The sequence below is a fragment of the Canis lupus genome, chromosome 21 (assembly GCF_048164855.1).
Source record: "Canis lupus baileyi chromosome 21, mCanLup2.hap1, whole genome shotgun sequence".
Lineage (NCBI taxonomy): Eukaryota > Metazoa > Chordata > Mammalia > Carnivora > Canidae > Canis > Canis lupus.
Window position 1 is genome coordinate 45,562,474 of NC_132858.1, and position 13,952 is coordinate 45,576,425.

Sequence of the window (13,952 nt, forward strand, 5' to 3'; positions counted from 1 at the left end):
TTGGGGGTGGTTTACTATACAGCAAAGCTAGCTGATACAGTAGTGGTGGTGGCAGAGACTCTTCCAGGAGTCATGCACTGTACTTACAGATTTGGAAGCAGACTCTCATTTGGACCCACCACATTTTCTAAGAGTTGCCTGGCTCAGACATTCTCCACAGTTAGTGGTATTAGCTTCATCTTCAGCTTCAGTTGAGTTCTTTTCTCTCTTTTTTAAAGATTTAATTTATTTGAGAGCAAGCAAGCATGACTTGTGGGAGGAGCAAAGGTGGAAGGAGAGCCAGGTGAAAGAACCTCAAGCAGACTCTATGCTGAGTGTGGAGTCCAACATGGAGCTTGATCTCAGGACCCTGAGATCATGACCTGAGCCAAAATCAAGAGTTGGACGCCTAACCAACCGAGCCACTCAGGCATCCCAGATTCAGTTAAATTCTATGATGAAACCGCTCTTTTCTCCAAACCAGGGTACGTCACTGTAGCATAGCAGAAACAATATTACGTGGCTCAGTTGGCTGAGTGTTTGCCTTCAGCTCGGTCATGATCCCCGGGTCCTGGGGTCCAGTCCTGCACTGGGCTTCCTGCTGAGCTGGGAGTCTGCTTCTCCCTCTGCCTCTCCCACATCCCCACCCCAACCCCCAACTCATGCTCTTTCTCAAATAAATAAAATCTTAAAAAAAGAAAAGAAGAAACAATATTTAACATAGAGTCAGGAAGCCTGGATTATAATTTCCACTAAATCAAACTCAGGGAAGTCATTTATCTTCTGCAGGTATAACTTTTCCCATCTATAAAATAAAGGAATCAGAGTAGAAATAAAATCCCTAACACAGATGAAACGAGGGGCTACTGAATTTTTCTTCTGCATCTTCTCCACTTTCCCTGGAAATCCGTCACTTGTTTTTTTTAACATTTTTAACGTCAACTCTTTGTACAACTGTTCTCACAATTTAATTCTCTCACTGAAACGAAACTTAAGTTGAACGAAAAAATTACTAAATAGTAACATATATATTAAAAAGGTAATATGTATTATGCTTTGTCCTTGGTTAGATCACATAAGTGGTCACAGTGGCCTATGAAGAACCAAAGAATGGAACTCCAAAGGCAGGTGCTCTGGTCCCAGCTTAACTGGGACCAGTCCACTGTCACTAACACTTTTCCTCAATCTTTGTGGGCCTGAACTGAACATTTTTATCCGGGCACTTAAAAATACTTTTGGTAAAACATTAATGTGATAAATGTTCACAGGAAGTTGCATATGCAGAACACCACCTGCACCACAACCACACGTACAGATGAGCACATACAGTGTGGCCAGGCACTGAAGGCTCTAGAGAAGCTCCCATGGCTGTGTGTACACAGGGGGAGGGGGTAAGGTAGGGATGGGGAGGGGTGGAATGTCCAGATGCTACAGAACAGTATGGGGCCAGTGATCAAAGAGGTGGCACTTTTACATTCTAGAAAGCATACAGGCACATTAACCAGAGGTTTTGACTGTCGTCACTCCTGAGGTGGTTAAACCCAGTTTGGTAGAAATGGTCTTGAGTTCTATTTCACTAAATAACATTTCATCATTGAAATGTTACACATACAGTTCAATCGATCGATCAACCAGTCAATCAACCAGAGATGCCACAGACTCATGGGAATTACAAGGAAGCTTTGATGTGCTTGTCTACTAGGCACCACAGGGAAAACATCATCTAGCCAGTGGTGGGTGAACAAGGCACTCTCCCCATTCAGGATGCCAAATATGCTGCCTGGGTTCACACTGACAAGGAGTAACAGTGTCTCTCCTACATGTAACCAAATACACATCAAGCCTTGGTTTTTATGAATGAGCTGAAAGAAACAGAACAATGAAGCTAGAAAATAATTCTTTCCAAATCTTCCCTGTTCTACATACTTATCTCCCAGTCCACAATAGCTTCCATTAATAAGACAGAAAATTTCCTGTTCTCTAATAAGAAAGATAGGAAATCTAATGTGCTCTTAAAGAAAACAAAGGAAAATGTGCAGAACCACACAGCTATTTTTCTGAATTCCAGATACTATAATAAATGTTTTTGTTAAGCACTAGATCTTACTAGACTTTATTGAGAATTAGTAATAATTTAGGGAGATAATGTGAAGTGGCTAAATTATAAACTAACTGGAAAGATGCTACTTATGAAGAAAAGATGTTCCATGTAAAACTAGTGTCAAGTTTAATGTCAAGAGAAGGAAATGTGGAATGGCAGTGTTTATTCTCCTGAAGGACATACATAAATGATGTAAAAGTTAATGGGATGATTTTTGTAATACTTGAAATACCTTCAAGTAATTACTGGGCTATTCCAAATTTTCAATGGACCAATGAAAGTTTTGGTTAACTTATTTTCCCCGAGATCCTATTCTTTTCCACATATCAATGATTTAATCATTTTAATGAAGATCACCTGTTTTTCCCTAAAGGAGAACTAGTTTAAATACAGATAATTTATACGTCTATTACCACAGCAGCTCATCTTTAAGCTGATTATCTGGAAACAATAAATCATAAGGAAAACAAAGACAAATTCAGTTGGAGAGCCCTAAAAAAAAAAAAAAAATACGATAAAAGCTAGAGAGGGATGTGTCCAGAGGGAACCCAAGACAGTAGCTATACTTCAGGATGAGATCTAGAGTGCAGTGATGGCTCTGGTCCTACGGAGGTGCTGTGCTCACTCTTGAGTAGGAAGGACCAGACAAGGGGGTGTTGGTCAGAACTCAGGCACCGCTTTCTGCCTCCACAGACGCAAGTGGTGCTGTGCTCTGGCTTATTCTGGGGGAGAAGCATTCCTTGAAATGCAAGAAGAAAAAAAGAATTCAAGGAAAAAAGAAAGAGTCCAAGCATACTGAGAGAAAGTTTCAAAAAGACTATTCACAAGAAAATTCTATTCAGGGAGGTCCTTTTTTTTTTTTTTAAGATTCTATTTATTTATTCATGATGAGAGAGAGAGAGAGAGAGAGAGAGAGAGAGAGAAGCCGGCTCCATGTAGGGAGCGCGACGTGGGACTCGACCCCAGGTCTCCAGGATCAGGCCCTGGGCTGAAGGCAGCGCTAAACCGCTGAGCCACCTGGGCGGCCGGGGAAGTCCTTTAGATGCAGAATGGGGACCCTGATGCAGAAGGGAGCTTAGAGTTCTAGATCTGCACTGTCCAACAGAGTATTACGCAAGCCAAAAAAGACAACTGGCGTATGCAATGTTAAATCTTCTACTAGCCACATTAAAGACTAAAAAGAGATAAACTTCTAAAAATTTATTTATTTAGTGCAACGTATCTAAAATGTTTCCATTCCAACATGTGACAACATAAATTAACAAGACAATTTACTTCTTATTTCCATACTAAGTCTTCAGAGTCCTGTGTGCAGCGCAGCTCCATCTGCACCTGCCACTTTTCAAGCACAAGTGGCTAGCGGCTACGGTAGTGGGCAGCGCAGATCGAGATGCCCAACAGAGTGTTTGTCTTGAAAGTCCAGTAATTTCACTCAAATATATCTTGATGGTGCTCATCATGGGCCACTCTTTTCAGATACACAGGGGTATGCTTTTGATTTATAGCTTTGAGTTTTGTTTCTTTATAGTTTCAGGAAATTTTTCTTGAATTACATTTTTTGGTATCTGCTCCATTCCTTTGCTTCGTTTTGTTCTTTTCTTTAGGGACTGGTACTTGTAGGTTGAATCATCTTTGCCAGTCTTCAGTATTTATCATTTCATTCCAAATCTTTTTTTCTTATTGCTTTGTGATTTTTTTTAAATTGTCCTATTACTTATAAATATTTGAGTTCTGTCATCAGAGATTTTTTTAGTTCTGAATGTCTTGCTCTTTTTTTTTTTTTTTTTGTCTTGCTATTTCTTAAAAAAAAAATGTCTTACAGCTTGTTCTGGGTGTTTCTTTCTGGTTTCTTGCTTTCATTGCCAACAATGTTATTCTTCTCCTTATTTACTTTCACTTAAACCTCAGTATGGGATTTGACCTTGGTACTTTCCTGGTACCTTCCTGGTCCTGGTCCGTGGGTGACATCATGGTCCCTGAGCTCTTAGAAAGAGGTGGGGACTGGGACAGCTCTTCAAACTTAGCAGAGTTCCCTCTTACACTGTTTTCATTTAGTACTAAAAACCTGGCCTCTTGCTTTTTGAGACTTCTTGGCACTGCCCCTTCTCTTTTGTCTCTATAGTTCCTCTCCTATTCAGGTTTTATTCTCTTCCAGCCTCAACACACAGCACGAGGTACTCAACTGCTAAGAGTTCACAGAGGCTGCTGGGCTGAGCCCCCCACCTAAGTGCAGCCCCCCACCCACTGAGCAGCCGGTGGTCTTCTCCAGGGAACACCCACCTGCTGTTTGGGAGTTCTCATCTCAAATTCACCATATGCCTCCATGCTCCCCTCTATTGTCTCTCACACAGACACTGACACCACAGTGGGTCTTGTGGCTACTGGTGTTTTTTTCCACTCACTTGTATCTGAGGTTTTCAGGGCTACTCTGTCATTTACTTGTTTTGTAAATGCTGTCAGTGAGTCCCTGGTTGTATGATCTAGTTATTCCATTTTTAGGTGATGCATTGGGCAGACTGGAAAATTATGCTACCACTACCACCATCTTCTGAGAATCCTTCAAGCACAAAATGTTAACGTTATCAGTGAGACACACCAACTTTCCAGCAGCAGGGGCAATGTGGTCAGGTTTAGAGTCACAAACACATAGGTACCGTTGGGCTGTCCACTGCATACTCACTATCAATTTCAGAATGATTGCCAAAAGAAATTAACAAGAACTCTCTTATACCATGAGTCTTACATCTTTGAGGGTTATCAACTACTTAATATACTACTTAAGAATAGCTGAGTACTAATTGGGCAGAAGACATTCTTTCAGAAGTATCAGAATGATAAAACCCTGTTTGACTAAAAGATTTTAAGTCTAGAAGCTAATAATAATAATTAAAATACCACAGGCTATGCAAAAACAGAAATGAAGCAAGACACAGTACCAAACCAGGATAATTTATTTTTAGGGGGATTGAGATAAGGATGAAAACAGCAATAATCATGACTGTAAGCTTCTCAAGGGTGGGTATGGTGTTTCTAATAATAAAACATTTCATTATATGTTCATTAAAATATTTTCATCTAAAAAAGTATCTTAAAACGTGTATTAAATTGTACAAGACAAAAATCAAGATTTTAGGTCTGAATACAAAGACCATTCTCCAAATAATTCACAAGCAGTTTATTTCACTTCTTATCAGCGTATTCGGATCCTTAAGTAATGATATTTAAATCAATATTCTTGATTACCACTTGCACTTGTATCATATAGGTTTACAGATACATTTTACTGAAAAATACAGTTATGAAATATATTAGTCTCCTCAGGATAACTCAATCGAAGCTTATTTATACCTTCCCCCCAATTCTCGTTCGGTTGATTTCACGTACGACAGTATTTTAGTCTTCTGACTGTTGTTAAACTAGTTTTTCTCTCTCACTGAGTAACTGACTACGATGGTAGTGTTAGTAACAGCTCTCATTAACCAACATTTCCTATGCGAGAGGGAGTATGTGGAATCCTGTGCATACCATAACAACCCTCTACTTCTTTCGGGGCGGGGCACTGAAGCTCAGAGAAGTTAGGTTACTTAACTAAAGTCACCAACATAGAAGGTAGCACAAGTGGGAATTTGAAGTCTTCCTTTTCCCAGACAGCAGTCACCCAGATATGCACAGGTGAGAAGTGTGCTACAGCCAGTGGGAATCAAGCTAAGGCTTTAACAATTGTGCAGTGGTTCTGCTGCAGCAGCCAGGGTGCCCGGCCCTTCTCTTAAATCTGCTGTGCTACAAGACCAAACAGCACTGAAGCCCGTAGAAGCCTGCACTGCTTCTTTAGTTCTGGCCCATTTTATCTTTGTTGGATTCAAAATGCCCATTAGATGTGACCCGGAGGATCTGGTCCCTTCACTAGAGCTAACTAAAATAATCTGCTATAGATTTGGGCCCCTAAGATTTGTAAAAAAGCAAATGAACAAGAATTTCTCAAGCACCTTGTAAATAGGACCAATTATGTATTCACTTAGGAGCAAGCGGTGAGGCCCATTTGTGATAGAGCCTTATTCTCCAGAGAATTGGACCCCTTGGTCACCAGATGTCAGTATTTCGCAATGGACTGGATAGAATATCCACAGACTTTTCAGTAAGTTTAGACACTCTGCCAGCCAGACCACTGATCTAAGAGAATGCATTTGGAAACCATAACATTCCAGCATCTTCAGGGCTGTGCTCTGAAGCAGATGTGTTACAGTAAAAGTGACTTTACCATGTTTTACATCAGGAAACTATGAAGACGACCTAATACACAGCAATAAAATACAAGAGAATGGTTAATACACAAAATAACAAAAATACTCAAGCCAGGAGCCCATAGTATACATAAGACAAAAACCATTTAAAGAAGTGTAGTCTGCAATTTAATTGCATCTTTTCTAATCAATATTCAGCACACTACGTGCTAAATGACAAAGCTAAGCTGATGTGATAAGCTCCTCTGCTCAATTTCAGCACTCAGAAAACAGCACAGATGAGGAGTGATTTTGTGAGCAGCTCACGACATACTGCTTGCACAACAGAAAAAGTGATACTGGTTAAGGACCTGCTGGATCAAAAGGGTCAAACCAAGTAGTTATACTTTAAGTTGTAAATAGGGTACGTCAAAAAATGAAAAGGCAAATGTTGGTGAGGATGTGGAGAAACTAGAACCCTTGTATAAGGCTGGTGGGAATGCAGAATGGTATGGTGCTATGAAAAACAGCATAGAGATTCTACAGAAAAATTAAAAATATAACTATTATATGATCTAACAAGCTTACTTCTGGGTATTCTTCAACCTGTTTACTTTTTTCATAATAAAATGTCAGGGAAAATACTGAACACAGAAGAATTAAGAGATTACAGAGAGTCTAACTGAATTATAACAGAATCCGTACAAAGCTAGATCCTTAAGCAAAAAGCACGGTGATTGATGCCAGAGCTGCCTCGATTCCTCCTGAGCCTCAGGCTAGGGGATGAGCTGCGTCACTCACATGCACGAGAACTGTCCCCTGCTGGAACCGGTGCATCTGGGTCAGCCCAGCCTAACAGGTGGATGGTGAGACACACTTAGGTCTAGGAAAGACATTTATCTCACAGCTCACCTCCACCACCATACAGATCTTTCCTTTCCAGGTCACTGTTTTCCTAATCAATTGGGAGGCTAAAAATAGAACAACGGGCTAAATGCTAAGAGCCATAGCATACAATCAACTGAAGATAAAAATACACAGAAGCTGCTTAATTAAAGTCAAAAAGATGTCCCTGCTCTTCTCCTCCCTCTCTTTCTTCCTGGCTTCTCTCATTTTATATAGATTCTCATATAGTTTTGTGTTTTTTTTTAAAACAAGCTTCCATATGAAATCAAGATGAGGACGCCAATCATGAATTCCTCGCATGTAAGTCATCTGTCCCTGGCAGTAGATACCCAGAAAATGACCCACGAATACTGGCTTCATTTCTCCACAGCTGTCCAAATGCTATTCCATGAAGCCCATGGAAGACTGGTGGAAAGTACCAAAGAGAGAGAGAGTCCTGTGATAATGCAAGAGATCCAAGTTCAAATAAGTATGGCAGGCTTGGACCACAAAAAAACTACTTTTAACAGTGTAATTTGGAAAAAGAAATGACAGCCAAAAAGTTTATGCACAGAGAATGTCTTCATGGGTTGCAATTGCCCAGTGAGCCTTATCTTTATTATTATTATTTTTCATTTATAAGAACAAATTAATATGTTTGAGAGTGAAATCTTTTGTGTTGTTCTTGAGATTCTGATTTATAAGTAAGAGTTAGAAACATCTAGCTTCTAAGAAATGTACAGCCACTGATAGGTCTTTAACCTTGATGCCATTTTCACCTCATTTACTAAAGAACAGTGGCTCACACCATTCAGGGCTAAAGCAAATCGTAATCCAGACCTCCTAATATTTCTCTTTTCCTCTATCCTCGTCAAGGGCTCTTATTGAAACCACTTTGCGGGATCCCTGGGTGGCGCAGCGGTTTGGCGCCTGCCTTTGGCCCAGGGCGCGATCCTGGAGACCCGGGATCGAATCCCACATCAGGCTCCCGGTGCATGGAGCCTGCTTCTCCCTCTGCCTGTGTCTCTGCCTCTCTCTCTCTCTGTGACTATCATAAATAAATAAAAATTAAAAAAAAAAAAAAAAAAAAAAAAGAAACCACTTTGCCTCCTGCTATGGAAATGGTTTATATTCTTAAAGGTTTGCTCTTAAGAGGGGGAAAAATGGTACTTAACCACTAACTATAGTGGTAAAACGTCAGTAATGTAATACTGCCAGCACCCACACACGGTCTATTTCACGTAAATTGTAGTACAGATGAACTATACTTTAATAACGTGATCCCAGGGCTCTGGGGCCACCGCCAGAGACATTAACATTAACAGTTAACAGAGACTGACATTAACAGTCGCAGAGCTGGGCTGGAAGTCTGCATGGTAATAATCACCACCATGATTCAGTGAGCGCCTACTGTATGCCAAGCACGTGATAAAGATGTTACTTACGTCTCAGTCTCACAACAGATGGCAAAGGTAGGTCTTATCACCTCCATTTTACAGGGGCAGAAAGCCTGGCTGGGGAAGGCGAAGCAAGCTCATCAAGACTATACGGGAATTTGGCAAACTGCCCTGTATCCCCAGAAGCTGGTGGTGGTTCTACAGTTAGATTCTAACCATTTCTAATGGCACTGCAGTATGATCTGAGATAAGATATTTACATCCCTGAGCCCCCACTCTCTTCGTGGTTGAACTGAGAAGCCAACTGACTGCCCCTAGTGGGGCTGCCATGAGGAGGAAGTGAACCGAAGCAGGTGAAGCACAGAGAGCACCGGCCCATGCCTTGTGCGGAGCAATGGACATCAGCTGAGGAGAGAAGAGGATGCTTGCTACACTTTTATGCCTTCCTGGCAATTCTTCCAACCTTAAAAACTCCCAGAGTGTTTTTTTGTGGTTTTCTTTAGGGTTTTTTTTGTGTGTGTGTTTTTCACTCATTTGTATTTAAAATATTGTAATACTTTCTCTCACTATGCACTGACATGTTCAGAGGTTTTTGCTAGGAGGCAGGAAAGAAGGCAGAAGACACTGAAATAATGACCGTGACCTGGGAGTTTCCAGTCGTCTCTGGTTTCCTGTTCCTCTCAGTTCTTCTCAGGACCACTATATCCTGCAGATGCTTGTTCTGTCCACACTCAGAGCAATCCCAACTATGCACGGATTTCTCCCTCTAAGGCAAAAAATTATTAAAAAGTACAAAACATCCCAGATTGAAAAGCTGTGACCATATTAGCCATGGGAGTAATACACATATTTCTGGTTTTAGAAACACAGTCGTGTGCAAATGATTTAGCTTCACCCTGTTATAAGGACCCATCAAAGTGATATTGCCCACCCATCATCTGAAGAGGCAAATGAACTTTCCAGTTGACTTATAATACGGTAAAACTTTGCCACACAACTTTGTCTCCTCCTGCTTGGTTCTAAATAATCCAAAAATAGCTTTTACTATATCTGTTTAATTGGGAAAAGTCCTTCTGCTTTCATCCTTTCTGTCTGAATAACTTTCACACTAAGTTATGAAACTAAGATGTAAAAAGTAGTGATAGATCATCTTTCACATCTGTCTCCTAAATGTGTGTTTCCTTGAGTCCATTCAATACTCGGTATTATTCAGTATCTACAATGTGCCATGTCCCTGAGATACAAACACTGAGCAGAGACAGAATTGTCTGGTAGAAGGGACCAACCCACACTGAAATCACAGCAAGTGACATAGGTGTAAGAAGGGGAGTGACACGTATGCTTCAGAGGGGAAGGTCTGACCCAGGTGACAAGGTCCAGTGTGCTCTCCCGGTGGGCTTTCTCAAGCAATACTTGAGCTGAGGAATGATTAAGGGTCAATGAAGTATAAAAAGGCAAGAAGAGCCCTCTAGAGGGACCTGAAGAAGAAGCATGGATGGGTGGAAGGTGGCCAGTGTGGCTGCAGTGCAGAGACCAAGGAAGAGCTTTGTATGAGCTAACACTGTGGAGGCTGGGGAGGGGTGAGGGCAGCACAGATCCCTGCTCTCACGCCCAGAGTCTCATCTCCTTGATACATACAACGGGAATGGGCTGAAGGGTGGTGACATGATTTGATTTGTGTGCTGACTGCAGTGGGGAGACCAGATCGCCATAATTCACAGTGGCAGATGAACCAGTCAGGGGGCTGCTGTAGTGATCCAGAGAAAAGATTATGGCAGTTCGGACCAGACCAGTGATGATGAAAATTAGTATATTCAGAGAATACACATGATAGGACCAGGGGTCAGTACCTTGCTATGAGCTGCGCATGCATGAACTCTCCAAATTCCGAACAACCCAAGGGAAAGGTGTTCTTTCCCACATTTTATAGATGAGAATGCAGAGGCATGCAGAAATCTGCCCAAAGTCCAGGTGGGAAACAACAGAACCTGAACCCATGGTTATTCAACTTCAAAGCCAACTATCAAGTACTGCATGAAAATCAGAACTATATTTAGAAAGAAGGGTCTCCATAGCAAAGTTTCAAAACTTAAAAACAAAAGCTTCTTGACCTACTTCACTAAGGTCCCAAGTGATGAGCTCTGAAAAGGAACACGATTTTAAGGTTTCCCTTTATTGAAATGGACTCTCTTTTGTTGTCTTACACTCCTAGAAGGCTTACCTATTTCAACATATCGACTTGGCAAGTCCCGCATTTCACTGGCATGCCGTTCCTTCACTGAGCAGATCTAGAAAATAAATTCACAGGTTATTTTACTTATCTGATGGAAAAATCTTCATAACATTTCATTCAATATACTATAGTTTTGTTAAATTAGCCATGTAGCCCCAAGATGGAGCACACACAATCCACTTGATGACTTAAAATGATAGAAATTAATTTCAATGACACATAGGAACCATTGCTTATGTTCTCCAACATTATTCTTCAGTAAAGTCTTATTCAAGGACAAAGGAAGAAGGGAACCTATAATATCAGTTTAACATGTTTCCAATGACCCATTTCTGTACCTCCACTTAGGGCCTACTTCTACCATCGTCCAAATAGAGCTGTGGTAACCAAAACACCCAGTGACTAACCTGAGCAACATTCACTTTAGGCTTGTGTTCTCACTACATGTCAGTCATTTGCTTCACTGCTAAGTAATACTTTACATATAAGTGGTATCATGCTCCTCTTCTCTCATTTTAAAATTTAAAAAAAATCTTTTAAAATCAGTGTATAATATGATGTAATAATATATTATAATAACACAATATATAGTATTATATATATCATGATCCCAGAGTCCTGGGAATAATAGAAAGTAATCCATAAATAATATTAACCAATAGAAAGTAATCCATATATAATATTAACCAGCACTTTGAGCAACTACTGAGCACCAGCCCTGAGTTAAGGGTTTTGAGAAATAGACACAGTTCTCTTCTTAGAGTATGATGCAGTGAGGACGCCACAAAAAGAAGTCCTTTCACTCAAAGGTGAGGGGGGTACAGAAGTACAAAGCAGAGGCATCTCCTGGCAGGGGAGGAAGCCTCCTCCCAAAAAAGGAACTCATGCCAAGGCTGGACTGTTTCTCTGGCCATGCTACAACCTCTCTGAAGACCAGCACACTGGCGGTACTGACGGCTGGGCTCTCCTCTCCCCTCCTCAGTTCTGTGGTCTGAGCTCTATCCCAGTTTGTGCCTCAGAGCAGTAGCAGCAGGTGCAGGTAGGTGAGAGTGAAGCACTATCCTAACTTCCCATCCTGCATAACAACAGATCAATGATTTCAAGAGCCTCTGCACTGACAGGCAGGTTCTCACTCAGGAATGCTAATTTGCTCCATCCAACTGTCTCCTCCACTTCTCCACTTAGGTGTCTAACAGCATCTCAAGCGGACACACACAAAAACATCTCCCGACTTTCCCTCTCAACGTGTTCCATCAGCAGTCTCTCCCATGTCAGTAAAAGGTGGCTTCATTACATTCCTTTTCCCAGCTTCTCAGGTTAAAGGAGAGTCACCATTGACTTCTTTTTCTTATATCCCACATCAAACCATCAATACATCCTATGAAGGTCTACCCTTAAAATACATCCAGAATCTAGTCATTCCCATCAGCTCCACTAGGCTGATCTAACACACCAGGATTTTTACTGAGGTTCCTGCAGTACCCTTCTCCCCAGTCTCTCATCTTCACTGCCCCTTTGCTGTTTGGCTCCACATAGCAGAGTGATCCTTTCAAAATCCAAGTTAGATCATTTAACTAAGTCCATTGCTCAAAACCCCTCTGTTGGCTTCCCATCTCACTCACATTAAAAGCCAAAGATTACACAAAGGCCTGTGAGGCCCTACATGATCTGCCCCTACATAATGCACCCACCTCCCTCTCTCCCTCAGGTCTTCTATTCCTCTCCTCCACACCTGCTCCAGCCACCATGGTGAGAATGGCTTTATGTCCCATAAAGACACACCAATCACACTCCTGCCTCAAGGATTTGCCCTGGCTGCTGTCCCTGCTGACACCTCTCTCCCCCGAGCTGCATGACCTCCTCCCTCCAGATCTCTGGCAAACAACACATTCTTTATGAGAGAGGTCTTCCCTGGACAGACATACATTAAATGCCACCCACCCTGACCCCTCTCCTCATTTCCCTAACTACTTCCCTCAGTATTTACCAATAACAACATGGTATAGTCACTTGTTTGTCCATCTTCCCCCTAGAACCTAAAGTTGCCCAGGAAAGAATTCATCTGTTCCTTTAAGTATCTGCAACACCCCAACACTGTTGCCTGGCACATCAGTAAGTAATTGATGGGTGAATGAAAACAGGAAATGGTTAGCTCTAACTGCACACTCTGCTACAATGTGTGGCTATTTCTCCCCAACAAGACTGCTCTCTGAGAGGAGAGATAATGTCCTATCTTCCGCCTCGGCAGAACACGGGGGTGGGGGGGTTGGGGGGGTGGGATTCTCAACTGAGAGGCAGCACCCAATGTCCTGCTAATTGAGCTGGAATAAGAAGAATTCCCAATAAAAAGAAACATTTGATATGAAAACTTACATATATGAGTTGGATCATGATTTGGGCACAATGAAAGCATGGTAGTTTCCCATGGCTGCTCTAACAGACTACCACAAACTTGGTGGTTTAAAATAACAGAATGTGGGGCACCTGGGTGGCTCAGTCAGTTAAGCATCTGCCTTCAGCTCGGGTCGTGATCCTGGGGTCCTGGGATCAAACCCACATTGGGCTCCCTTCTCAGAGAGGAACCTGCTTCTCCCTCTCCCTCTGCTGCACCCCCTCTTGTGCTTTCTTGCTCTAACAAATAAATAAAATCTTAATTAAATAAAATAACAGAAATTTGTCCTTTCAAAGTTCTGAAGGCTAGAAGTCTAAAACCAGTTTCACTGAACCCAAATCAAGGTGTTGGCAGGGCTGCACACCCCCAAGAGGCTCTAGAGGAGAAGCTCTCTGTGACATGCTTCTTCTAGCTTCTGGCGGCTGTGGGCATTCCCTTGGATAGGGCTTTAAAGGGAGGGGTGTCAGCAAGGCAGTCCCCCTCTCCCCGCTTATGGTGCCTTCCACTTCTCTGTGGTGGTGCTCCTTCTGTAAGAATACCATAAGAATGTAAGACTGCATTTAGGGACCACCCAGATCAAGAAGGACAATCTTCCCATCTCAAGATCCTTAACTCATGGTAGGTCATGCCATACAGAGAAACATTTATGGGTTGTGGGGTTAGGACATGCTATTTCTGAGGGCCATTATTCAGCTGAAGAGAGACAGCTTTTCTGGTAGCAATCAGTAAACTTATGTGTCCCTAT

At 41.8% G+C, this 13,952-nt stretch overlaps 1 protein-coding gene across 3 annotated transcripts in view; it reads right to left on the minus strand.

Annotated features, from left to right (window-relative positions):
- Positions 1-13,952, minus strand: part of VPS41 (VPS41 subunit of HOPS complex) — a 167,146-nt gene that overhangs the window by 51,065 nt on the left and 102,129 nt on the right. For all 3 annotated transcript variants that reach the window (XM_072791623.1, XM_072791622.1, XM_072791621.1), the window contains one exon: positions 10,804-10,870. In XM_072791623.1, the coding sequence (XP_072647724.1) occupies positions 10,804-10,870 (67 nt within the window). The remainder of the gene's footprint in view (positions 1-10,803; positions 10,871-13,952) is intronic.